At 43.9% G+C, this 27,946-nt stretch overlaps 1 protein-coding gene and 4 non-coding genes across 5 annotated transcripts in view; 1 reads left to right on the top strand and 4 right to left on the bottom strand.

Annotated features, from left to right (window-relative positions):
* The window catches only part of p4htmb (prolyl 4-hydroxylase, transmembrane b), a 72,317-nt gene extending 57,621 nt beyond the window's left edge, over nt 1-14,696 (top strand). Inside the window, exons 7-9 of the mRNA XM_060835075.1 lie at nt 1,455-1,545; nt 12,715-12,838; nt 13,821-14,696. Of these exons, the coding sequence (XP_060691058.1) occupies nt 1,455-1,545; nt 12,715-12,838; nt 13,821-14,032 (427 nt within the window). The 3' untranslated portion in view covers nt 14,033-14,696. The remainder of the gene's footprint in view (nt 1-1,454; nt 1,546-12,714; nt 12,839-13,820) is intronic.
* Nucleotides 14,697-23,987: 9,291 nt separating this feature from the next.
* On the bottom strand, nt 23,988-24,060 carry trnaf-gaa (transfer RNA phenylalanine (anticodon GAA)). The gene has a single exon. It is a non-coding gene; the product is annotated as a tRNA-Phe (tRNA).
* A 1,002-nt stretch (nt 24,061-25,062) lies between these two features.
* On the bottom strand, nt 25,063-25,135 carry trnaf-gaa (transfer RNA phenylalanine (anticodon GAA)). Its single transcript has one exon. It is a non-coding gene; the product is annotated as a tRNA-Phe (tRNA).
* A 1,002-nt stretch (nt 25,136-26,137) lies between these two features.
* trnaf-gaa (transfer RNA phenylalanine (anticodon GAA)) lies at nt 26,138-26,210 on the bottom strand. Its single transcript has one exon. It is a non-coding gene; the product is annotated as a tRNA-Phe (tRNA).
* Nucleotides 26,211-27,212: 1,002 nt separating this feature from the next.
* Nucleotides 27,213-27,285, bottom strand: trnaf-gaa (transfer RNA phenylalanine (anticodon GAA)). The gene has a single exon. It is a non-coding gene; the product is annotated as a tRNA-Phe (tRNA).
* Between the last annotated feature and the right edge of the window lie 661 nt (nt 27,286-27,946).

The raw sequence follows: 27,946 nt of genomic DNA, 5'->3' as shown, positions 1-27,946 counted from the left end.
AATATCGCTTATTTTTACACCAGTACTGAAATGAACGTTCCAATCCTGAGGCCCAAATTGAAGTTGGCTGCAGAATACTAATCTGGCCACAATTAGCAGCAAACAAACCCGAAGTTGGGAGCAAAGGCACAGTTGGTGCTGAGGCTTGGGGTATGATCATTACTGGGGTTGGAATGAGCAAATAATTCTTTCTAATCATTCGTTGTCTGTTGTGGAGACTTTCCAGACTTGACTGCACCTTTTTTGTTTTTGCCAAGATATTGTATAAGTGCAAACGTATTGACTAAATGTAATTTCTCCAAGTTTGTGGATGAAATAAAGCTGGCTAGAACGTGAATTGCGAAGAGAATGCAGAAATGGTTCATTGATTTGACAAGTTAATAGAGTGGACGACTGTGTGACAGATGAACTATAATGTGAATAAATGTCAGGTTTTCCACTTTGGTGGCAAAAAGAGGAAGGCAGGTTATTATCTGAATGATAGATTGGGAAAGGGGGAGTCACAATGAGACTTCGATGTCCCTGTACATCATTGCTGAAAGTAAACATGCAAGTGCAGTAGGCAGTGGAGAATGCAAATGGTAAATTGGCCATCATAGCAAGAGGATTTGAATAAAGAAGCAAGGGTGTCTTTTTGCAATTGTACAGGGCCTTGGTGAGACCAAAATTGGAATGTGATTAAAAGTTTTGAACTCCCTAGCTGAGAAAACAATGTTCTGGTTATGGAGGGAGTGCAATGAAGATTTGCCACACTGAATGCTGGGATGGCAGGATTGATATATGAAGAGAGACTGCATTGATTAGGATTATATTCACTGGCATGTAGGAGAACGATGGGGGTTCTCCTAGAAATCTATGAAGTTCTACAAGGACTAATAGGGGAAACATAGTAAGGATATTCTTGAGGAGTGGGGAGTCTGGAACCAGGGTCAGAATCCAAAGAAATGGGATAGACTATTTAGGACTGAGACTAGGAGAAATTTCTTCACCCAGAGAGTGGTGAGCCTATGAAGTTCCCTGCTCCAGAAAGCAATTGAGGCCAAAACATTGAATGTCTTCAAAAAGGATCAAATAATATGGCGTGAAAGCAGGACCAGCATACTGAGTCAGATGAAAACAAAAACTGCTGGAAATCACAGTGGGACAGGCAAAATCCATGGAGAAGGAGCAAGCTAGAGTTTAGATGACTCTTCATCAGAGGTCTAATGATTATTAGCTTGCTGCCTCTCCATGGATGTTGCCTGACCTGCTCTGATTTCCAGCATTTTTTGTTTTCAGCGCAGATTCCAGCAGCTGCAGTAATTTGTTCCTGTTGAGTTAGATGATTAGCCATGATCATGTTGAATAGTGGAGTAGGCCCAATGGCCTACTCTTTTCCTATTTTCAATGTTTCTATATATGTGCTGACTTCCTTCTTAATCCTCACTCCACCTTCAACCTTTTTTCTGTTCTAGGTACGTGACAGTGCTGTTTTATTTGAACAATGTTTCTGGAGGAGGGGAAACTGCTTTCCCTGTAGCAGACAACAGAACGTATGATGAACTGGTAAGGGGAAAAAATAATTATTTACTTTATTGACAAGTCATTGTGTTACATAAACAGTGTGTGGTGAGTAGATAGTCAGCCAATTAGCATCTAAGAAGCACATATTACTATAGGTCGAACCTATAAATCAAACAGTGGCCTTTGCTGTTGTACTTTCTATTCAGTAGGATTCTGCAATTTTATTGATCAAATTATTAGTCACGTCCTAAAATGAGTGCTGTGACCGGTTCTTCCGTTTGTATATTCTACCCTTTGTTTAAAATTATGTAGTTTGTCATTACAGTGCATTCCACAGTAATCATTGCTAAAGTGATCATCACATGTGGTTATGATACCTTCCTCACTTGTGTGACCCAGAGATGGAGATGCTTCTGAACTACTGAGGGAATCTGTTCATTATCTCTACACAATGCAATGGATAGATGATCAAGAGCCAGTCTGCCATTCTTCAGTCTTAAAAAACTTCACAGAAGCTATACTTGTCACTGAGAAAGAAAGCATTTTCCAGTATCCGATGTCTCAAATATTTTTACAGGCAATAAAATACTTTAGAGGTTTAGTTTAAATTTGCAACTTAAGAATTGATGATGTGTTTTGCGGGGGCGAGAGAGACTCATGATTGGTATGTTGCCTCCCAGGTGCAAGTGTACGTGACGTCTCTGATCGTGTTTTTCGGGTCCTACAGGGGGAGGGGGAGCAGCCCGAAGTCGTGGTCCACGTTGGCACCAACGACATAGGTAGGAAGAGGGATGAGAATGTTAGGCAGGCTTTCAGGGAGCTCGGTTGGAAGCTCAGAGCGAGAACAAACAGAGTTGTTGTCTCTGGTTTGTTACCCGTGACACGTGATGGAGAGTCGAGGAATAGGGAGAGAGAACAGTTAAATGCGTGGCTACAGGAATGGTGCAGGAGGGAGGGATTCCGGTATCTGGATAACTGGTGTTCCTTCTGGGGAAGGTGAGACCTCTATAAACAGAATGGTCTACACCTGAACCTGAGGAGCACCAGTATCCTTGTTGGGGGGGGGGGGGGGGGGGTTAAACTAACTCTGCAGGGGCATGGGAACCTGGGCTGTAGCTTTAGGGTGCAGGACCTTGAGTGTAGGAAGGTTAGAAACATGGCATCAATCTCGAAGGAGGGTGCCTGTAAACAGGAGGAAGGTGACTTGAAGTGTGTATACTTCAATGCGAGAAGTACACTAAATAAGGTAGAACTTGCAGCGTGGGTTGGTACCTGGGATTTTGATGTTGTGGCTATTACGGAGACATGGGTAGAACAGGGACAGGATTGGCTGTTGCAGGTTCCAGGGTTTAAATGTTTTAGTAGGGTCAGATGTGGGGGTAAAAGAGGAGGAGGTGTGGCATTGCTTGTCAAGGATAGTATTACAGCGGTGGAAAGGACGATGGATGAAGACTTGCCATCTGAGGTAGTTTGGGCTGAGGTTAGAAATAGGAAAGGTGAGGTCACCCTGTTAGGAGTTTTCTTCAGGCCTCCTAATAGTCCTAGACACGTAGAAGAAAGGATTTCGAGGATGATTCAGGATAAGAGTGAAAGTAATAGGGTGGCTATAGCTTGAGTACGTTAGATGGGTCGGTGTTTGTCCAATGTGTGCAGGAGGGTTTCCTGACACAATATGTAGACAGGCCAACAAGAGGTGAGGCTATACTGGATTTGGTTCTGGGTAACGAACCAGGCCAGGTGTTAGAATTGGAGGTAGGTGAGCACTTTGGGGACAGTGACCACAATTCGGTGACTTTTACTCTAGAGATGGAGAGGGATAAGGTGCACTGCAGGGCAAGAGTTATAGCTGGGAGCAGGGAAATTATGATGCGGTGAGGCATGACATAAGATGCGTGGCTTGGAAAAGTAAGCTTCAAGGGAAGGGCACAATCGATATGTGGAGCTTGTTCAAGGAGCAGCTATTGAGTGTCCTTGATGAGTATGTACCTGTCAGGCAGGGAGGAAAGGGTCATGTGAGGGAGCCATGGTTTAATAAGGAATTGGAATCCCTTGTTAAAGGGAAGAGGGCGGCCTATGTAAAGATGAGGCGTGAAGGTTGAATTGGGGCGATTGAGAGTTATAAGGTAGCCAGGAAGGATCTAAAGAGAGCTAAGAGCAGCAAGGAGGCGACATGAAAAGTCCTTGGTTGGTAGGATTAGGGAAAACCCAAAGGCTTTCTATAGGTATGTCAGGAATAAAAGAATAACTAGGGTAGGATTATGTCCAGTCAAGGATAGTAGTGGGAAGTTGTGTGTGGAGGCTGAAGAGATTGGAGAGACACTGAATGAATACTTTTCGTCAGTATTCACTCAGGAACAGGACATTGTTGCCGATGTGAATATTGAGTCACAATTAATTGGAATGGATGGCTTTGAGGTATGTAGGGAAGAGGTGTTGGAAATTCTGGAAAGGGTGAAAATAGATAAGTCCCCTGGCCCTGATGGCATTTATCTTTGGATTCTCTGGGAAGCAAGGGAGGAGATTGCAGAGCCATTGGCCTTGATTTTCATGTCCTCATTGTCTACAGGAATAGTGCCAGAAGACTGGAGGATAGCAAATGTGGTTCCCTTGTTCAAGAAGGGGAGTAGGGATAACCCTAGTAACTATCGGCCAGTGAGTCTTACCTCTGTTGTGGGCAAAGTCTTAGAGAGAATTGTAAGGGATAGGATTTATGAACATCTGGATAGGAATAATGTGATCAAGGATAGTCAGCATGGTTTTGTGAAGGGCAGGTCGTGCCTCACAAACCTTATTGAATTCTTTGAGAAGGCGACTAAGGAGGTGGACGAGGGTAAAGGGGTAGATGTAGTGTATATGGATTTTAGTAAGGCATTTGATAAGGTTCCCCATGGTAGGCTACTGCAAAAAATATGGAGTTCCCTGCTCCAGAAAGCAGTTGAGGCCAAAACATTGAATGTCTTCAAAAAGGATCAAATAATATGGTGAGAAAGCAGGACCAGTGTACTGAGTCAGATGAAAGTTGCCACCCAGGTAAATAGTGCTGTGAAGAAGGCCTATGGTGTAGTGGCTTTTATTGGTAGAGGAATTGAGTTCCGGAGTCCTGAGGTCATGTTGCAGTTGTGTAAGACTCTGGTGCGGCTGAATCTGGAGTATTGTGTGCAGTTTTGGTCGCCATACTATAGGAAGGATGTGGAGGCACTGGAACGGGTGCAGAGGAGGTTTACCAGGATGTGCCTGGTATGGTAGGAAGATCGTATGAGGAAAGGCTGAGGCACTTGGGGCTGTTTTCATTGGAGAAAAGAAGGTTTGGGGTGACTTAATAGAGGTGTACAAGACAATTAGGGGTTTAGATAGGGTTGACAATGAGAGCCTTTTTCCACGTATGGAGTCAGCTATTAGGAGGGGACATAGTTTTAAATTAAGGGGAGGTAGGTATAGGACAGATGTTAGAGATAGATTCTTTACTCAGTGAGTCGTGAGTTCATGGAATGCCCTGCCAGTAGCAGTGGTGGACTCTCCCTCTTTATGGGCATTTAAACAGGCATTGGATAGGCATATGGAGGATAGTGGGCTAGTGTAGATTAGGTGGGCTTGGGTCGGTGCAGCATCGAGGGCCAAAGGGCCTGTACTGCGCTGTATTTTTCTATGTTCCACGTTCTATGTTTAAATTAACAAATGTTCATCACTTCATTACATCCTCTTTACCAGACATAGTCCTGAGTATTGCAAAGTTGTAAATTAGTCTTTTAGTATTTTTTAAAAATCTGATGTAGTATTTAAATCTAAATCCACTAAATCTGTTACTTCAATTATTATATTCTAATGTATTAATTAGGGAGTAATATAACGTATGGCATACATCAACTCAAAAGTTTTTCCTACATTTTTCACTAGTCACTCTAGATAGTGCTGTCCTTGACTGAAATTATTAACAGTGTGGGTGCTTTTTGCTTGAGGAATCTTGGTGAAAAGCCAAGGACAGAAGTGCAGTGTAGTACCAAGGGTGAAATCCATAAAAGGTAGGGATAAGCTGGTGGTTAGAGAATGACAGTTTGGGAGGAATGAGGGTGATGAGATGTCCCACAGTTCTTGAGGCCCTGAAGCAGACTTCTACAAAAAAAAGAGGAAAAACTTACATATCAACTCTCGCAATACCAGGACATTCCAATGCACGCGATAGCCTTTATGAAGTGCTAGAAATGTGGCAGCCAGTTTGCAATGAGCAACATTCTATGTAGATACAGTGATGTCTGGTCTTTATGGCAATCTGTTTTAATAATGTTGGTTGACAGGCATATATCTGCCAAGAAACCAGGGAGAACACCCCAGGTCTTCAGAATTGTTCAGTTGGGATTTTTATTTCCATCTGAGAAGCTTGAAAGAATTTTGGTTTGATACCTCATCTGAAAAAGAGCACCTCCAGTGGTGTGGTATGGTGTGGTGCTCCTCAATACTGCGCTGGGGTAGCAGTCTAGATTATGTCTTGAGATCTTGGAAATGGAACTTGATTAAGAGGCAAGAGAGTTACCAACTGACTGGCACTAAACGTGAAGTAGTGATCAGCACAGTAAGGATGTGGTGAGGAGGAAGCATGTGTAAGATGATGAAAATAATGAGAAAATAAGGAAAGGTCCAAAAAAGAAATTAGTGAGAGAATAAGAAAGACCTGACAGTATTTCTGTTCTTATGATAGCAAAATACAGGATCAAAGACTGACCTTGATCAGATGGGCTGATGGGCCTAGGAGTGGCAGATGGAGTTTAGTTTACATAACTGTGAGGTGCTGCATTTTGGAAAGGTAAGTGAGGCAGGACTTATGCACTTAATGGTAAGGTCCTGGGGAGTGTGGCTGAACAAACTGACCTTGGAGTGCAGGTTCATAGCTCCTTGAAAGTGGAGTCACAGATATGTAGGATAGTGAAATTTAGTATGCTTCCTTTATTGGTCAGTGCATTGAATATATTAGTTGGAAAGTCATGTTGTGCCTGTACAGGATGTTGGTTAGACCACTGTTAGAATACTGGGTACAATTCTGGTCTCCCTACTATAGGAAGGATGTTGCGAAACTTGAAAAGGTTCAAGGATGTTGCCAGGGTTGGAGGGTTTGAGCTATAGGGCGAGACTAAATAGACTGGGGCTACTTTCCTGGAGGCTGAGGGGTGAACTTTTTGAGGTTGATAAAATTGTGAGAGGCATGGATAGGGTAAATAGACAAGATTATTTCCCCTTGGTGGGGGATGCCCAAAACAAGAGGGCATAGGATTAAGCTGACAGGGGAAAGATTTAAAAGGAACCTAAGGAGCAACTTTTTCATGCAGAGGGTGGTGCGTGTATGAAATGAGCTGCCAGAGGAAGTGGTGGAGGCTGGTATGATTTCAATATTTAATGGATACAGAACTGGCTCAAAGGTAGAAGACAGAGGGTGGTGGTAGAGGGTTGTTTTTCAGACTGGAGGCCTGTGACCAGTGGAGTGCCACAAAGATCGGTGCTGGGTCATTTATATAAATGATTTGGATACGAGCATAAGCAGTATAGTTAGTAAGTTTGCAGATGACACCAAAATTGCAGGTGTAGTGAGTGACAGCGAAGAAGGCTACCTCAGATTACAACAGGATCGTGATCAGATGGGCCAAAGGGCTGAGAAGTGGCAGATGGAGTTTAATTCAGATAAATGCGAGATGCCGCATTTTGGGAAAGAAAATCTTAGCAGGACTTATACACTTAATGGTGAGATCCTAGGGAGTGTTGCTGAACAAAGAGACCTTGGAGTGCAGGTTCATAGCTCCTTGAGAGTGGAGTCACAGGTAGATAGGATAGTGAAGAAGACGTTTGGTATGCTTTCCTTTATCGGTCAGAGTATTGAGTACCGGAGTTGGGAGGTCATGTTGCAGCTGTACAGGACATTGGTTAGACCACTGTTGGAATATTGCGTGCAGTTCTGGTCCCCTTCCTATCGGAAAGATGTTGTGAAACTTGAAAGGGTTCAGAAAATATTTACAAGGATGTTGCCAAGGTTGGAGGATTTGAGCTATAGGGAGAGGCTGAACAGGCTGGGGCTGTTTTCCCTGGGGTGTCGGAGGCTGAGGGGTGGCCTTGTAGAGGTTTACAAAATTCTGAGGGCATGGATAGGATAAATAGACAAAGTCTTTTCCCTGGGGTCAGACAGTCCAGAACTAGAGGACATAGGCTTAGGGTGAGAGGAGAAAGATATAAAAGAGACCTAAGGGGCAGCTTTTTCACACAGAGGGTGGTATGTTTATGGAATGAGCTGCCAGAGGAAGTGGTGGAGGCTGGTACAATTGCAACATTTAAAAGCCATTTGGATGGGTATATGAATAGGAAGGGTTTGGAGGGATATTGGCTGGGTGCTGGCAGGTGGGACTAGATTGAGTTGGGATATCTGGTCGGCATGGATGGGTTGGACCGAAGGTTCTGTTTCCATGCTGTACATGACTCTATGACTAAAAAGAATCTGGATGGGTACATAAATAGGAAGGGTATAGAGGGATATGGGTCAAGTGCTGGCAAATGGGACTAGATTAATTTAGGAGGAGAAAGTGAGGACTGCAGATGCTGGAGATCAGAGCTGAAAATGTGTTGCTGGAAAAGCGCAGCCCTGAAGAATCGTCGATTCTCCTGCTCTTTGGATGCTGCCTGACCTGCTGCGCTTTTCCAGCAACACATTTTCAGATTAATTTAGGATACCTGGTTGGCATGGACAAGTTGGAAGGAAGTGCCTGTTTCTAAACTGTATATCTGTATGACTCTATGAATCAGTTGGTAAAGCAGAACATCATGATGTATGTAGTTTGCTTTTGTATTTCTGCTATGTTGAGCAGTATCATTCCCATTAGCTCTTCCAACAAAACAGGAGTAAATTGAATGTCTCAGACTGTGCAGGCTTGTATCTATTCCCCCCAGTCCCATGCCCCTCCCATTTATCTCTCCATCCCCTAAGCTCACAGCCTCATTCTGATGAAGGGCTTTTGCCTGAAACTTCGATTCTCCTGCTGCTCGGATGCACCATATCTCAACTCTAATGTCCAGCATCTGCTGTCCTCACTTTCACCTTGTAAGCTGTGGGTTCTATACCATTGTATCATTATGTTAGCACTTCATTGGCAGCTGTCCACATTGCTTGCGACCCTTGGGCCACACAACATTTGCACAGTGCTAAGTCGCTCTCAGTGGGATTTAGAGGAGATATATTAGATTTCCTTCAAAATATATTCAGTGTTGTATCACCATGCTGAATTTCTTCTGAATTTATTCCAACATTTTCATAAACTTACTTAAATATTATCAGGAAGGAGGGAAATTTGATTCAAACCTTTGCATATCTTAATAGCAAGACATTTTACAAGTGTAGAGTTTCAACTTTGAGCACAGTTATACTGGTTAGATTAAAGGTCTGCTTTCCATAAAAATGCATGATTTAATCGCAAGCATAAAATTCTTTTCAAGTCTGTATTTTGTTTTTATGCAGTTGTAGGATGTGGGCAATACTGGCTGGCCAGCATTTATTGCCCATCCCTAATTTCCCCTGAGAAGGTGGTGGTGAGCTGTCTTATTGAACCACTGCAGCCCATGTGCTACAGGTAGACCCACAATACTGTTATGGAGGGAATTTCAGGATATTTGTGGGCGGCACGGTGGCACAGTGGTTAGCACTGCTGCCTCACAGCGCCTGAGACCCGGGTTCAATTCCCGACTCAGGCGACTGACTGTGTGGAGTTTGCACATTCTCCCTGTGTCTGCGTGGATTTCCTCCCACAGTCAAAAAGATGTGCGAGTCAGGTGAATTGGCCATGCTAAATTGCCCATAGTGTTAGGTATGGGGTAAATGTAAGGGTAGGGGTGGGTTGTGCTTCGGCGGGTCGGTGTGGACTTGTTGGGCCAAAGGGCCTGTTCCCACACTGTAAGTAATCTAATCTAATATTGGCCCAGTGACAGTGAAGGAGCAGCAATATATTTCCAAGTCAGGATACTGAGTGTCTTGGAGGGGAACCTGCTGCTAGTGGTGTTCCTGTGTATCTGCTGCCCTTCTCTTTCTAGATGGAAGTGGTCATGGAATTGGAAGATACTACCTGAGGATCTTCAGTAAATTTCTGCATTGCATCTCATAGACAGTATACACTGCTGGTACTGAGTGTCATTGGTGGAAGGAGTAGATGTTGTGGGTGTGATTTATCATGGATGGTATCAAGCTTCTTGAGTGTTGTTAGAGCTGCATCCATCAGGAAAGTGGGGAATATTCCATCACAGTCCGGACTTCTAGGAGAAAGTGAGGACTACAGATGCTGGAGATGAGAGCTGAAAAATGTGTTGCTGGAAAAGTGCAGCAGGTCAGGCAGCATCCAAGGAGCAGCAGAATCGACGTTTCGGGCATAAGCCCTTCTTCAGCTTATGCCCAAAACGTCAATTCTCCTGCTCCTTGGATGCTGCCTGACCTGCTGCGCTTTTCCAGCAACACATTTTTCAGTCCTGACTTCTCCCAAAGATGATGTAGGTTAAAAAAAATGACTGCAGATTTTGGATTAGTGGTGCTGGAAGAGCACAGCAGTTCAGGCAGCAGCCGAGGAGCAGCAAAATCAACTTTTCGGGCAAAAGCTCTTCAACAGGAATAAAGGCAGTGAGCCTGAAGCGTGGAGAGATAAGCTAGAGGAGGGTGGGGGTGCGGAGAAAGTAGCTTGGATCACAATAGGTGAGTGGCGGAGGGGATGAAGGTGATAGGTCAGGGAGGAGGGGGAATGGATAGGTGGAAAAGAAGATAGGCAGGAAGGACAAGTCATGGGGACAGTGCTGAGCTGGAAGTTTGGAACTAGGGTGAGGTGGGGGAAGGGGAAATGAGGAAACTGATGAAGTCCACATTGATGTCCTGGGGTTGAAGTGTTCCAAGGCAGAAGATGAGGCGTTCTTCCTCCAGGCGTCTGGTGGTGAGGGAGCGGCAGTGAAGGAGGCCCAGGACCTCCATGTTCTCGGCAGAGTGGGAGGGGGAGTTGAAATGTTGGGCCACAGGGCGGTGTGGTTGGTTGGTGCAGGTGTCCTGGTGATGTTCCATGAAGCGCTCTGCTAGGAGGCGTCCAGTCTCCCCAATGTAGAGGAGACCGCATCGGGAGCAACAGATGCAATGAATGATATTAGTGGATGTACAGGTAAAACTTTGATGGATGTGGAAGGCTCCTTTAGGGCCTTGGATGGAGGTGAGGGAGAAGATATGGGCGCAGATTTTGCGGTTGATGTACATGCTCTGGGGAGTCAGGAGGTAAGTTACTTTATGCAGTATTTCTAGCCTCTGACCTGCTCATGTAGCTGCTGTGCTACTATAGTGAGTCCAGTTGGGTTTCTGGTCAATGATACCCTCTGGGTATTGATAGTGGAGGATTCAGTGATGGTAGCACCATTGAATGTCAACCATCAATAGACTGTCTCTTATTGAAGATGGTCATTACCTGACATTTGTGTGGCACGAATGTTATTAGCCATTTGGCAGCCCAAGCCTTGATATTGTCCAGATCTTGTTGCATTTGAACATGAACTGCTTCAGTATCTGAGGAGTTGCAAATGGTCCTGAACATTGTGCAATCATCAGTGAACATCCACACCTCTGACCTTATGATGGAGGGAAAGTCATTGCTGAAGTAGCTGAAGATGTTTTGGACACTACCCTGAGGAATTCCTGCAGAGATGACTTGGTGCTGAGATGTCTGACTTCCAGCAACTAGAACCATTGTCCTATATGCCAGGTATGACTCCAACCAGTGGAGAGTGTGCCTCCTGATTCCTAGTGAGACCAGTTTTGCATGTCTCCTTGATGCAGTGTATTAGTACAATAGATCAGAATCATTATCTTTCTTGACTATTGCTGAAAAATATGCCAAAAGCTTTGTCTTGTGCTCATCAAGACAATTTGCAAGAATACCTCTGTATGGGAGAATAGTGTTTCCGTACTGTTAGTGAAGAGCATGCTGGTTGATTGGCAAACAGACTCCTGTTGGTGGAGGGGCTGCCATGAGGAAGCACCAGTTAGATGAGAGCTAATATTTTATTTCTATTAAAAAAGTTATTGATGTACTTAAGAAAAGTCACCTGACTTTTATTAATTCAGCTGAAAATGGATTGATCACCAACTACAAGTATTTCTGTTGAGAATGTCTTGTTCTCTTATTGCAAGCAATCTGATTTTAAACTGCTAAATCTTATTTTTTTCAATTCCAACCAAACCATTTTCTAGTTTCACTCTGTGTTTCGTCATTTTTGTTGTAAATGTAGTAGCTTTTAACATATAAAAACTTTGCAGATGTACCAGCTATTGCCCGGGTGCCTGAATAAAAATGCATTTGAAGGACCTCCTTGGCTGGGCACTTACAACTTGTCATGCTCATCATTTTGTTTTCTTATTGTTTTTTTGGATGGTCCTGGATTTGGTTGAATTGATTTGTAAATAGCATTAACAGGTCAAAGGAACTCTCATTCCACTTGATGTTTCTGAGGTCCACTGCATTAACTTAGCTGGTTTCACCTGAGGTTGGGCAAATAAAACTAGTGGAAACTCCACCCTAATAATTGTAGATTTATCAAAATGTCAAGGAAAAATATTTTAAATACGTTGTAATGTAAAATTAGTACGGTGGCTTTGCAACACAGCTGGCATTTCCAAAATTTTATCCTGTTGTAAACCTCTTATTATTTAGGCTTGCCTGCTGATTTGAAAAATCCATTCTTGATGATCTAGAACTGAACCAAAAACACTCAGACGGTGCTGTGTGACTGTTGGGCTAAAGAGGAGATTATCAGCCAGGTATCTTCAGGTCTGATCACTCTCCATCCATCTGGTTCTGGAAAGGATCTACGTTAAGATGCTATGTTAACACAGGACTGAGATCATCTATAGTTATTGAATAGTATTCATGAGGAGTCGTTGTGGGAGGAAGTACTGACAGGCTGTTAACTCCCATGTAATCAGATTGCGTCATTAGTTCCCAATATTGCACTTCATAACAAGGAAAATGGGGGGAAGCCTTTGATACTATAAATTCAGCTGTCCACCAAGAAATGATAAACTGCTGGCATTTTTTGCCAACATTATATTCAGTGTGCAGTTGACTCTTTGTATTACAGCAAGCTCAATTTCAAATAATCACTGCAGATAACTTATATTGGATTCTAAGAACTAAAGAACTGCGCTCTTTGCTCTGACTCTTTCCTCAGTCTTTAATCCAGAATGACGTGGATTTACGAGATACACGGAGAAACTGTGACCAAGCCAATCTGCTGGTGAAGCCTTTGCAAGGCACTGCTCTCTTCTGGTACAACTACCTCTCTGATGGTGAAGGTACTCAGACCAATTTGGCCATGCATTTGTTTATATTTGTTTATATTTACAAGAGAAGGAAGTAAGATTAACCAAAGTACTTTGCAATTAAAAATATGCCCTTTCCTAGTTCCTGGGAAATAATTATTGGTGCATTATTCTGAAATGGTTGCTTGTGAAGTGCAATTAAAAACTAATTTGGGAGGATCTCCTGTCTGCCTAATGGATAGTTGTTCTGTCTGTTGTGGCTAGATTAAAAGTGCTGTGGCCCCTGAGTTAGGACAGGCAAAAAAACAATCAAACTGTGTTTTATCATAATTTATTTGATTTTTTTTTAATACACTGTTTTACCTCATTAGGGTCTGTCATAAAATAGATTACATAAAGGTAGCTCTTGGAAAGAGTAGAATTTAGTTCCAATAAAAACAAAGAAAACCTATAAATCTCAGCAAATTGTGCAGTTTCTGTAAAGAAAAATAGAGTTAACACTGCAGGTCAATAATCTTTCATCAGAATCTGAAAGAAAGTGAAAATGTTAGTCTTTAAACCACTGGAAAAGAAGAGGAAGCAGGAAGATCAAGGATATAGTGAAACCTAAGGAACAATAAATAACAGAATTGTTGCTTTTTAAATTTTTGCATTCCTTAAGCCCCTTTTTCAGCAGTATATACTGTTAATCCCAACTGTGTTTCCATGTTACGTAACCACAGCAGGTAAGGGCCATGGTAGACCTGTGTTAGTTGCCTTTTTTCCTCCCTCCGTTTTCTATTATTTGTTTGTGGTGCATATTTCAGTATGCTCGAAACTATTTAATGTCAGTCTGCTTCGAGTTTAGGGCTCTAAGGTGTGCAATCTTGATGCTGTAGTACTGTGTATTTCAGGTTCCCTGTCTTTGACAGTCATCTTCTTTCAATGACAACCAAGGATTATATTTCATTCCTCAAGGTTCAGAACTAGAAACTTCTAAAGCGTGGTGTTAATTGTTTTCTCCCAACTCTTGCAGGCTGGGTGGGTGAACAGGATGAGTACTCGTTACATGGTGGCTGCGTCGTCACCAAAGGGACCAAATGGATTGCCAACAACTGGATCAACATCGACCCAGATGTGCAGCGTCAAATTCAGTTCCAACAAGCAGTTTCCAAATATACACATGAAGAAGCTCCTGCAGAGTGGGCAGTTGATAACATTTATAAAGACTTGCATGTAGAACTGTGAATGTGTTCCAAAACAGAATGTCTTTGAATGCTTAATGTGGACAAACTTCCCTTTTTATTTGTCCATCCTCAATCAGGGTTTAGAGAGAAAATATGTTGTGATCAATTGCCTTCAGTCATGAATGTGTAACTTTACCTTCAGCTTCCAGTGGGTGAATACTGGCAGGCTGTTTGACTGCATGTTGCATCACAGCCCAGCCTGATCCTGTCCCTGCCTGACCTGCGCTTCAGAACACAGATCAGTAGCTAATGATTAGAAGTGGCACCAAGCCATTTTGTTTTTATTACTTTATTCTTTCTATTTCACCCTTAATCTGCCCTGCCCTGGCCAAGAATGTGGGCAGGCATTTGAACTGCTCAGATAACTCCTGTTTAAAGATGAGTTATTTTTCATTTGTTCAAACAGAGGATCACACCTAAAATAGTATGATAGTCCAGTGCAGTTGCTGAGTTGATGCTATGTATTTCCAGAATCCTGTTTTAAATTTTGGATTTCCCAGCATTTGTGCCTTCCTTATTCAATTCTTATGACAATTCTTTCTTCTTTCTTTTGACAATACATCTCAAATCTGCTCAACCAGTCCATTTAAAGCTTTTTAGGAGGATTATTGAGCTCTATAAACCAAGAAAGTCCTAGCTTAAATCTCTTTTCTATGCTGAGTTCATTAATCTGTCAAGATGGTGATGGGGAGCTGTCAGTCATTTGGAGTGAATACCTCCTGATTATGAGCTTTGAGAGTCTCACTCAGCACAGGGAAAGTATTAGCTTTGATTGTGATGGTTTTGATTGTTGAATCTTGCCAACAAATGCTAAGCTCAGGAGAAGAATGGCTACTTGGACTAGGAACTAAATGGCAGAGTGTGCCTCTGGAGCCACATTTCAACAAATAATCAGGACCTTCAGGAGAGCAGAAGAGAAATCATAGTTTTTCTTGAAATAACATAGTGACATGACCATTTGGAGCTGCTTTCAATAAAGCTCAACTGTGGGACTCCATCTTACTCCCACTCAACACTGTCTTGAAGATACACAGTCAGACTAAATACCCTCTATCATCTCATCCAAACAGCCATATGATCGATCACTCCATCATTAACAAATGGTTTTAATCAGAGGAACGATCAGAACTGATTCTGACATGGCTCTTTATAGATGACTAGAAATACACAATCCAGCAAGCTGCACTGAATAGTCCTGAATAGTCCTTGATTGTTAGTCTGTCCACCCAAACTTTCAACACAGACCAGAGGTCAAACCTGACGTTTTTATGGAACTTCATGATTTGGTACTACATAACGAGGTACATTCGCCCATAAGTTGAAAAGTGTGATGCTGGAAAAGCACAGCCAGTCAGGCAGCATCGGAGGAGCAGGGGAATTGATGTTTCAGGCATAAGCCCTTCATCAGGAATGAGGCTTGTTGGCCGAGGGGATCTTCCGCCTTGGGTCCCTCCAAACAAGGGATCAATGTGGATTTCACCAGTTTCCTCATTGCCCTTCCCCCCACCTTATCCCAGTCCCACCCTTCCAACTCGGCACCGCCGCCTTGACCTGTCCTACCTGTCCATCTTCCTTCCCACCTATCAGCTCCATCCTCCTCTCTGACATATCACTTTCACCCCCACTCTCATCTACCTATCACATTCCCAGCTACCTACCTCCAACCCTCTCCCATTTATCTCTCAGCCTCCTTGGCTCACGAGCCTCTTTCCTGATGAAGGGCCTATGCCTGAAACGTTGATTCTCCTCCTCCTTGGATGTTGCTGACCTGCTGCGCTTTTCCAGCGCCACACATTTCAACACAGATCTCCAACATCTGCAGTCCTCACTTTCTCCACATTCACCCATAAGCCTCAGGAACGATTATAGAACTACCAAGTGACCATTTCTTGAATTTAACCAATAGTTTCTCAGACAACTAGGAGTCATCTATGACGCAAAGAAAAGCATCATAGATATCAAAATATGTTTCTCAATATGTTAGGTTGATAGGAAACAAGGTGATAGTTTTATTCTCTCATCTACATACTTTCTTCCCTCGCAAATAAATGGTCACTTCCATTCAAGGGCTGAACAGCGGCTGAGGTAGAAAGGGAAGAATTTCTCTGTAGATGCTGCCTAAGTTCATCCTATTTTGGCAAGTAAGTTAGTTTGATTGTCATACCTGGATGTAAACTGAAAGCTGCAGTATTAGAATGTTACAGCACTGTCATAGGACCCTAGCCTTCTCTTCACAGTTCCTTTCAATATTAGTTTTGTTTTGGGATTAATTCCTTTCCCTTTCATTTTCTGTCATCCTCCTCTCCTGATGTTGCTTCGTGCTAGAGTTTGATTCCACGGTCAGGTCGCCCCCAACTACTCACCCAAATAGCCATGACTCATTTGGTGAGCCTGGACAATATGTGTCAACAGACTGATGCACAACAGAGGGCATCTTGGTTGAGTGAAGTCCTGATCCATCCTCTCCTACTGCCACTTTCCAATATTAGAAGAGAGAGCAGGAGTACGCCAGTGAGTCTCTTGAAACTGCACAATACCCTGCAAAAAAAAACACAGAATGCTAGAGACATTCAGCAGGTCTGACAACATCTGTGGTGAGAGAAGCAGAGTTAACCTTGATCCCAGCATGACTGTTCTTCAGTAACCCTCCACCCTGGTTATCTGGCATCGAATTACAAAGTGTCCCTTAATATTATCCCTGACTTTTGGCCATCCTGGTAGTATTAAATGCAACTAGTTTCATGTAATGTATGAAACCACAAGAAGCCAATTAAGTTTATCAATATAATTTTCTTAGGCTGGGCACCACAATTTCAGATAGAGTTGTCCATTCTCTGCTGCATTCACTTTAAGTACATGCTTCAGGCTGGTCATTGTCATACTATTACCATGTTCTTTGTGCAAGCATTTAGGGTTTCCTCAGAAATAGTAAATAGGAGAACTTTCCCCTTCTTTGTCCAGATGTAGCTATTTGAATTACACAACCTGGCTTCATTATAAATACGGTACGTAAATTTCCTGCTCACGTGATGCTGAGCTGTAATAACCCGGTGCAGAGACTTGGTCTGCAGTGATGGTAACCAATCTTGACCAAGGTGGTAATTTGATAAAAATGTTCGGAGTGAGCCTGACCTGGAGAGAAAAGAGGAATGTTCAGCCACTTATCCTGGTCACTAATTAGTGATCATTTCTAGAATGGACACATGGGGAGTGGATTTCAGTTAAGAACAATTAAAAACATTAACCCTAACCCTAAAGATTTTCTACCCACCTGACCATGTTTTTAGAAATTGCTAATCATTGCTTTCAATCACAGAGATTCCCCGCCAGTACATCCAGATTCACTATTTCTTTATGAGATTTTGGGCCAGATTAGATGGACTTCTCCTGCTATCTTTTAAATCTTCATGAAGTTTTGCTAATGCTGCTAACCTGGCATTTCCTTTGTCAGGATGATATTTAATTTTCCAAAATGTAGTGTCTGTACTGGTTCTTGCAAGCTCTTGGGAGTTTTTTTAGACTATGAATCGAATCAACTAGATATTAATTTTGAGACTGTTACCTGCCACCTTCCTTGTGCTGAAGTAAGACTCATTATGGTGGGGTATGGGGAGGAGTGAATGTTTAGAGGTGTATAATGTACGTGTGAAAATCAGCTATCAGAATTCTGGGTTAAACAGAGGTGGCAACGAACAGCCCAGAAGATGGAACAACCTTTTTGACTATGGGATGGTTCTGTAAAAATGTAGGAACATTGCTTACCCTGAACGTTATAGCAATATAAAGAGTAGCAAATATCCACAGCCTCTAGATTTGCAAGTTGGACAGTTAGTCAATATATTTTTGTACCTGGGCAAGTTCATATAAACAGTCACGGGACATTGAGTTATTTGGTTTGGAGTCTTTATTTTGTTCCCCTCCGTTCCTGAATCCTGATTTCTAGGCTCTTGTGCAGTTCAGTTTGTTCCATAAGCTATTCAGCTACGGAGGGAATCCCGTCTAATCTTGATCCTGTTCTTCTTATTTCCACATGTGCATATTTTCTAGTGATCAAAAGGAGGTAGCAGTTGTGTATCGCACCCCCACACCTCGAAAACAAAAGCTTTTGCTCTTTGCAAAAACTTCCAGTGCTGGTCTGATGTGGAGGAGCCGGTGTTGGACTGCAGTGGACAAAGTTAAAAATCACACAACACCAGGTTATAGTCCAACAGGTCTATTTGGAAGTACGAGCTTTCAGAGTGCTGCACCTTCATCGGGTGGCTCCTTCACACAGCTACCTGATGAAGGAGTAGCACTCCGAAAGCTAGTACTTCCATGTAGACCTGTTGGACTATAACCTGGTATTGTGTGATTTTTATTGTGCTGGTCTGATTTGAGCTTCTTAGAGCCAGGAACCTGAAGCTTGAACCTTATATTTGTTTCCTGTCGTACTGCATTTTCTCACCAAATGTGTGTTGAATTGACCTTTTTTCACTGGAATAGTACTACAGCTAATGTGTTTGTCAGCTATACAATATTGGATCGGGAATGAGACTGAAGGAAATTATAGATTTGGCATGTCTACATTATGTTACCATAAAACATAGGCAAAAAAGCGCTTACACTACAGTCCATACACCAAATAATTTCATAATCCTAATCTTGTGCCTTGCCCATCCAAATATATAACACAAAATGTCTATGCTCAATTTTTGTCATAACGCTGCAATTTATATTTCTTAATTTAAGTGTTTATCAACTCTCCTTTGTTACTACTGAAATTACTTCCACTATCTTTACAGCTAATACATACTAAATCATACCAACTCGTCATGCTCTGCTTTTCCCAGTTCCATTAAATTCATATCCTATAATTACAAACTCTCCTGTGAGGGAAAAACTACTTCTCCTGTTCTACTTTATCAAAACACCTCAGTTTTGAATACCACTGTTAAATTTCTCTTGAACGTTATCTACTTCAAGGAGAACAACCTAGTCATCAACTGGAAATATTTTTAAAAAACCAAATCTTGGGTTTTGTTTGGTTTAATTTGAAAGATAATATTTAAAAAGAAAGTTTAAATAATTCTATTTAATAGGCATTGTCCCCCACGGTGTGACATTGTGATTTATTTTTTATACACTATCTGAAAATATACATACCTTTATCTTCCTGACTAATAACACCTCCAATTTCTAGTGTTAGTCTATTCTTTTTGAATGCTACATTGAAGAAGTCAGTCCTATTATTAATTTTTATCCTCACTAGTTTGTAACACTATTTAGTATTTATTAAAGTATGTCAATATTTAATTATTATTTAATTTTTCTGCTCCATTAGGAAATGTGTTTCTGAGAGGTTCCAACAGATTTTTTATTTAATTGTAGAATTTGCACTTACTCCCCCAAGATTTTCTTGGGTTACTCAGGTAATATGTGCCAGCCTTGTCTGAATAAAGACAACACATTGCATGTGTGAGCTCACTCAAATAGTCTGTATTGTATTCTCCAGTCTGCCTGTCTCGGTGTTGACTTGTAAACGGTTGCGTAATCTTCACCAACAGTCATTAAAAACTGTTTTAAAACTGAGCTCGCTTGGATTCTTTTTGATCTCTGCAATTGCTGAACCAACTCTCCTGTTGCTTATTTTAAAACTTCCGGCCCTAAGGAATGTTTCACAGTTAAGATATCCAAACCACAGATCAAGGCCAATCATTGCAATTCGTCCAGCCAAATTAATTCTCATTGTGTTCATGATGCTAAAATGGGAGTCTTATTTAAATTTTATGAGCTTGAAATTTTTTAAAAAATGTCATTCTCATGGGTAGATAAACCCTGAACGGTAATTCCCAATTGGTGTCAGCAAGTTATGATGTCAGCATGTTAATGGGAATGTGGATTTAAAATGCACAAGGTACACAGCTGTAAAGACACACTTTAGAAAGTACTGACACAAAACAAAACTGCGGATGCTGGCGAACTGTACAAAAACAAAAATTGCTGGCGAAACTCAGCAGGTGTGGCAGCATCTGTGGAAAAAAAACAGTGAATGTTTCATGTCCAGTGACTCTTCATCAGAATAGAGTTCATCAGAGTCGGAATGTTAACTCTGCTTTCTTCCCATCAATGCTGCCACCCCTGCTGAGTTTTGCTAGCAATTTCTGTTTTTGATTGGAAGTCCAAGTTTGGTAGATCTGCTAATAGTTGCATGTTAGCTTTTATAACTTATCCTAAGCAAATGACTGAGTTGCTTCAAAGATGGAAACATCAATTGCTATAAAATAGCATTGTTCACAGTTAGTGTATGAATAAATTGTTCAATGAAAAGTACAGAGGGTATGCCAGGAGCAGCACCAAGCACACCTAAAAATGAGGTGTCAACCTGTGAAGCTACAAACCAGAATTACTTGTATGTCAAACAGCACAAGCAACAGTTATAAAAAGAGCCAATCAACCAATGGATGAGATTTAAGCACTGCAGTCCTGCCACATACAGTTGTGAATGATGGTGGGCAATGAAACAACTCCTTAAAGGAGCTTCCATAATGATTTCCATCTTCAATGGGAGTCGAGTTCAGCACAGATTAACTGCCCAGCATTCACAGAAATGCCAAGTGGATTCTCCATCTAGGCATCCTCTAAAGGGCCCCTACCTCACAGATGTCAGGCTCCAGCCAATTTGATTCAGTTATATCAAGAGATAGTTGGAGTCACTAAAAATGATTTGGATGAGAATTTATAAGGCATGTTAGTACAATTGTGGATGACACCAAAATTGGTGTATAGTTGCCAGTGAAGAAGGTTATCTAAGATTGCAAAGGGATCCTGATCAATTGGGCCAAGGGGCTAAGGAATAGCAGAAAGAGTTTAATTTGGATAATTGCAAGGTATTGGTAAAATGAAAACAGGGGCAGAAGTTACACAGTTAATGGTAGGACCCTGGATAGTGTTGTCCAACAGAGAGAGGAAGAATGGTGCTGGAAAAGAACAGCAGGTCAGGCAGCATCTGAGGAGCAGGAAAATCGATGTTTTGGGCAAAAGCCCTTCATCCGGAATGAGGCAGGGAGCCTCTGGGGTGGAGAGATAAATGGGGGGGGGGGGGGGGGGGGTGGTGGGCTGGGGAGAAGGTAGTCAAGAGTACAATAGGTGGATGGAGGTGGGAATGAAAATGATAGATTGGAGAGGAGGATGGCGCGGATAGGTGGGAAGGAAGATTAGCAGTTAGGACAGGTCATGAGGATGGCGCTGAGCTGGAAGGTGGGCACTGGGGTGAGGTGGGGGAAGGGGAAATAAGGAAACCGGTGAAGTCCACATTGATGTCCTGGGGTTGAAGTCTTCCGAGGCAGAAAATGAGGCGTTCTTCCTCCAGGCGTTGGGTGGTGAGGGAGTGGCAGTGGGGGAGGCCCAGGACCTACATGTACTCAGCAGAGTGGGAGGGGGAATTGAAATGTTCGGCCATGGGGTTCATTGGTGCAGATGTCCCGGAGATGTTTCCTAAAGCGTTCTGCGAAGAGATGTCCAGTCTCCCCAATTTAAAGGAGACTGCATCGGGAGCAACGGATACAATAAATGATATTGGTGGATGGGCAGGTAAAACTTTGATGGATGTGGAAGGCACCTTTAGGGCCTTGGATGGAGATGAGGGAGGAGATGTGGGTGCAGGTTTTGCAGTTCCTGCGGTGGCAGGGGAAGGTGCCATGATGGGAGGGTGGGATGTTGGGGGGCATGGATCTGACCAGGTAGTCACAGAGGAAACAGTCTTTGCAGAAAGCGGAAAGGGATAGGGAGGGAAATACATCCCTGGTAGTGAGGTCCATTTGGAAGTGGCAGAAATATCAGCGGATAATGCAGTTTATGCAGAGGTTGGTGAGGTGGAAGGTGAGAACCAGAGAGTTCTGTCCTTGTTAAGGTTAGAGGAGTGGGGTTTGAGGGCGGAGGTGCGGGATGTGGATAAGATGTGTTGAAAATCACCTATACAGTATATTCAAAGGAAACGGGTACCCAATGAACACAGTCAGCTGAAGTCTCAGCAACAAACCCTAACAAGCAGACAAAATGCTCTCAGAAACCCCTATTCACTCTCCCCTACACAAAAGACACCTCAGATATTACTGCAAACTACTCAGACCCCTTGACATGATGGTAGACCACAAACCCACCAACACACTAAAACAGCAGCTAATGAACTTGAAAGACCCTCTCCAGACAACAAGCAAAACAAACGTCATTTACAAAATTCTTTGCTAGAACTGTAACAAACACTACAATGGACAAATATGCAGGAAACTAGCCACCAGGATACATGAACATCAACTAGCCACAAAAAGACATTATCCACTATCATTACAATCCATACATACAGATGAGGAAGGACACCACTTTGATGGGGATAACACATCCATCCTAGGACAAGCCAAAGAGAGACACACATGCGAATTCCTAGACGAATGGCATTCCAACTGGAACTCTATCAACAAACAAATCAATTTGAACTCCATCTACCGCACGCTGAGAAAAATAACAGGAAATGACATCACTAACACAGGAAATGACGTCACCAACCCTAAACACATAAACAGAAAGCAGGACATAAAACCAGCGCCTCACTGGAGGCTCACTGATGATGTTACCTAGTATGGTGACAAAACATCTGAAATCAAACCTTCCAGTCCAGCAAGCAAACTTACATCCATGTTTGCTTATCATTGTGCAATTGTCAGTATCATTCGCAATTCATTAAATACTCAAACAATCCATTTCCAAATGAGGCATGATTTGGATATACAGTATCTACATTTTCACTGATAACTGGCAAGTACCATTCACATCACACAATTTCGAGGCAATGGCCATCTCTAATAAAGAAGAATATAACCATTGCCCCCTTGACATTGAATGGTATCATCATCAGTGAAAAACCCACTATTAACATTCTTGAGTTACCACTGACACAAAACTGATCTGGACTAAGCACATAAGTACCATGGTTATATGAGCAGACCAGAGGCTAGTAATCGTGCAACCAGTAACACCCCTGACTCCTGAAACCTGTCCACCATCTACAACACATCGGTCATGAATGTGATGAACTATTCCCCACATGGCTGAATGAGTGCAGTTCCAATAACACACTCAAAACCAGACACCATTCCAGACAAAACAATATGCTCAATTAGGACCACATCTACAGATATTCATGCCACCAGGAACACACAGAACAGAAATTCATTGAGGCTTCTCAGGAACCCAATACAAGTCTACAATTCATACAATTGAGATGGGTAGCTGGTACGTGGGAACACCATCACCTGCAAGTTTGCCCGCAAGTCAATCACCATTCTGACTTGGAAATATATATCGATGATCATTCTGTGTCACTGGGATGAAGTCAACACACATGCCTTCAAGGTTCATTGTGGGTCTACCTATTGCAAATGGTCGACCGATTGCAAAATATTGCAAATCGATCCTGCAGCTTTTCCATTGAGATCAGGGATCACCAGGATTTGGGATTAACTTGGGATTTGCCCTGCGTATTTGTTCCAAATCTCATCACAACAGTAACTTGTTCAGGCAAAATTTCCAGACATAATTCAACATGTTTTTGCAAGCTGGAACAGCTGGCCGTCAGCAAGCTTATGAACGAGGGAGTGTTTGATAGAGAGAGTGCAAAGGACACCGTGTACGCCTTGTGGACTCAAAGACTGTTTTGTGCGTTCGCAGATGTTGGTCAATGAACAGTAGGAGCAGGATTGAGGGTTTGTCGATTTGGTTATTTGACTGTTTTGGAATGCTCGCTACGCAGCCAATGAGAAGAAATGTGCCATGAGACAGGAAGCAAAAGGCACGGAATCGAATCGCTGCAGAAGGAGGCCCAAACCACCCTTGCGCCAGCAAGGACCAGTGCAGAGCTTCAGATTCACTCGTGCCCCCATCACATGCAAACAAGGGAGCGAGCACGCGAGCGACGCTGCTTGTGCCGAAACCCAGGATTGAACCAGGGACCTTTAGATCTTCAGTCTAACGCTCTCCCAACTGAGCTATTTCGGCAGCTGCAGCAGGCCTGCCACTTTGCTCGCTGCCACCCTGTTTTCTCGCCGGACTGTTGGCTTCAGCTGCTTCCTCTTGATGCCGTCTACATCTACACTGTCGTTCATTCCGCACAATCATTTCTGAAGTTGACAGCTTGGGTCTGGTCAACTCGCTCGTCAAATGCACAACGAGGAACTGGTCCCTCCAGTCCTCAACAACATGATGCCATCCGTCTGCAAATGGTCAGTGTCAGTCTAAGCTGCTTTGCAAGCAACCCGATGCACCGGAACAATTTGAACTAATCGCCTCTGCTCCAGCTTCAGTCCGCCCACTGTGAAAACCATCAGTTATTACTCTGCAGGCTTGAGGATTCCCAAGTTCTCCGCAACCATCTCCAAAGCGGCATGTAAGTCACTGCCTGTTTACACGACCGACGCTGTTTGTGATTACTTTTCCATCGTCATTCTGCACAATCATTTCTGAAGTGACCGCTTGTGTCGAAAACAAGGACAGTCGAAAGCGATTTCCTAAGGCGCACCTCTGCAACGCTCAAATCAACCTAAAGTCAGGCGGCCGTGCGCATGTCAGCGTCTCTCCAGCAACTTTTCCATTGCGATCAGGGATCACCAGCAGTTTTTGCAAGCTGGAACAGCTGGCCGTCAGCAAGCTTATGAACGAGGGAGTGTTTGATAGAGAGAGTGCAAAGGCCACCGTGTACGCCTTGTGGACTCAAAGACTGTTTTGTGCGTTCGCAGATGTTGGTCAATGAACAGTAGGAGCAGGATTGAGGGTTTGTCGATTTGGTTATTTGACTGTTTTGGAATGCTCGCTACGCAGCCAATGAGAAGAAATGTGCCATGAGACAGGAAGCAAAAGGCACGGAATCGAATCGCTGCAGAAGGAGGGCAAGAGGCAGTCCGAACCACCCTTGCGCCAGCGAGGACCAGTGCAGAGCTTCAGATTCACTCGTGCCCCCATCACATGCAAACAAGGGAGCGAGCACGCAAGCGACGCTGCTTGTGCCGAAACCCGGGATTGAACCAGGGACCTTTAGATCTTCAGTCTAACGCTCTCCCAACTGAGCTATTTCAGCAGCTGCAGCAGGCCGGCCACTTTGCTCGCTGCCACCCTGTTTTCTCGCCGGACTGTTGGCTTCAGCTGCTTCCTCTTGATGCCGTCTACATCTACACTGTCGTTCATTCCGCACAATCATTTCTGAAGTTGACAGCTTGGGTCTGGTCAACTCGCTCGTCAAATGCACAACGAGGAACTGGTCCCTCCAGTCCTCAACAACATGATGCCATCCGTCTGCAAATGGTCAGTGTCAGTCTAAGCTGCTTTGCAAGCAACCCGATGCACCGGAACAATTTGAACTAATCGCCTCTGCTCCAGCTTCAGTCCGCCCACTGTGAAAACCATCAGTTATTACTCTGCAGGCTTGAGGATTCCCAAGTTCTCCGCAACCATCTCCAAAGCGGCATGTAAGTCACTGCCTGTTTACACGACCGACGCTGTTTGTGATTACTTTTCCATCGTCATTCTGCACAATCATTTCTGAAGTGACCGCTTGTGTCGAAAACAAGGACAGTCGAAAGCGATTTCCTAAGGCGCACCTCTGCAACGCTCAAATCAACCTAAAGTCAGGCGGCCGTGCGCATGTCAGCGTCTCTCCAGCAACTTTTCCATTGCGATCAGGGATCACCAGCAGTTTTTGCAAGCTGGAACAGCTGGCCGTCAGCAAGCTTATGAACGAGGGAGTGTTTGATAGAGAGAGTGCAAAGGCCACCGTGTACGCCTTGTGGACTCAAAGACTGTTTTGTGCGTTCGCAGATGTTGGTCAATGAACAGTAGGAGCAGGATTGAGGGTTTGTCGATTTGGTTATTTGACTGTTTTGGAATGCTCGCTACGCAGCCAATGAGAAGAAATGTGCCATGAGACAGGAAGCAAAAGGCACGGAATCGAATCGCTGCAGAAGGAGGGCAAGAGGCAGTCCGAACCACCCTTGCGCCAGCAAGGACCAGCTCAGAGCTTCAGGTTCACTCGTGCCCCCATCACATGCAAACAAGGGACCGAGCACGCAAGCGACGCTGCTTGTGTCGAAACCCGGGATTGAACCAGGGACCTTTAGATCTTCAGTCTAACGCTCTCCCAACTGAGCTATTTCGGCAGCTGCAGCAGGCCAGCCACTTTGCTCGCTGCCACCCTGTTTTCGCGCCGGACTGTTGGCTTCAGCTGCTTCCTCTTGATGCCGTCTACATCTACACTGTCGTTCATTCCGCACAATCATTTCTGAAGTTGACAGCTTGGGTCTGGTCAACTCGCTCGTCAAATGCACAACGAGGAACTGGTCCCTCCAGTCCTCAACAACATGATGCCATCCGTCTGCAAATGGTCAGTGTCAGTCTAAGCTGCTTTGCAAGCAACCCGATGCACCGGAACAATTTGAACTAATCGCCTCTGCTCCAGCTTCAGTCCGCCCACTGTGAAAACCATCAGTTATTACTCTGCAGGCTTGAGGATTCCCAAGTTCTCCGCAACCATCTCCAAAGCGGCATGTAAGTCACTGCCTGTTTACACGACCGACGCTGTTTGTGATTACTTTTCCATCGTCATTCTGCACAATCATTTCTGAAGTGACCGCTTGTGTCGAAAACAAGGACAGTCGAAAGCGATTTCCTAAGGCGCACCTCTGCAACGCTCAAATCAACCTAAAGTCAGGCGGCCGTGCGCATGTCAGCGTCTCTCCAGCAACTTTTCCATTGCGATCAGGGATCACCAGCAGTTTTTGCAAGCTGGAACAGCTGGCCGTCAGCAAGCTTATGAACGAGGGAGTGTTTGATAGAGAGAGTGCAAAGGCCACCGTGTACGCCTTGTGGACTCAAAGACTGTTTTGTGCGTTCGCAGATGTTGGTCAATGAACAGTAGGAGCAGGATTGAGGGTTTGTCGATTTGGTTATTTGACTGTTTTGGAATGCTCGCTACGCAGCCAATGAGAAGAAATGTGCCATGAGACAGGAAGCAAAAGGCACGGAATCGAATCGCTGCAGAAGGAGGGCAAGAGGCAGTCCGAACCACCCTTGCGCCAGCAAGGACCAGCGCAGAGCTTCAGATCCACTCGTGCCCCCATCACATGCAAACAAGGGAGCGAGCACGCAAGCGACGCTGCTTGTGCCGAAACCCGGGATTGAACCAGGGACCTTTAGATCTTCAGTCTAACGCTCTCCCAACTGAGCTATTTCGGCAGCTGCAGCAGGCCTGCCACTTTGCTCGCTGCCACCCTGTTTTCTCGCCGGACTGTTGGCTTCAGCTGCTTCCTCTTGATGCCGTCTACATCTACACTGTCGTTCATTCCGCACAATCATTTCTGAAGTTGACAGCTTGGGTCTGGTCAACTCGCTCGTCAAATGCACAACGAGGAACTGGTCCCTCCAGTCCTCAACAACATGATGCCATCCGTCTGCAAATGGTCAGTGTCAGTCTAAGCTGCTTTGCAAGCAACCCGATGCACCGGAACAATTTGAACTAATCGCCTCTGCTCCAGCTTCAGTCCGCCCACTGTGAAAACCATCAGTTATTACTCTGCAGGCTTGAGGATTCCCAAGTTCTCCGCAACCATCTCCAAAGCGGCATGTAAGTCACTGCCTGTTTACACGACCGACGCTGTTTGTGATTACTTTTCCATCGTCATTCTGCACAATCATTTCTGAAGTGACCGCTTGTGTCGAAAACAAGGACAGTCGAAAGCGATTTCCTAAGGCGCACCTCTGCAACGCTCAAATCAACCTAAAGTCAGGCGGCCGTGCGCATGTCAGCGTCTCTCCAGCAACTTTTCCATTGCGATCAGGGATCACCAGCAGTTTTTGCAAGCTGGAACAGCTGGCCGTCAGCAAGCTTATGAACGAG

Source organism: Hemiscyllium ocellatum, chromosome 14 (genome assembly GCF_020745735.1).
Source record: "Hemiscyllium ocellatum isolate sHemOce1 chromosome 14, sHemOce1.pat.X.cur, whole genome shotgun sequence".
Lineage (NCBI taxonomy): Eukaryota > Metazoa > Chordata > Chondrichthyes > Orectolobiformes > Hemiscylliidae > Hemiscyllium > Hemiscyllium ocellatum.
Note: the sequence above shows the minus strand (reverse complement) of the source record. Positions and strands in the feature narration are given on the sequence as shown.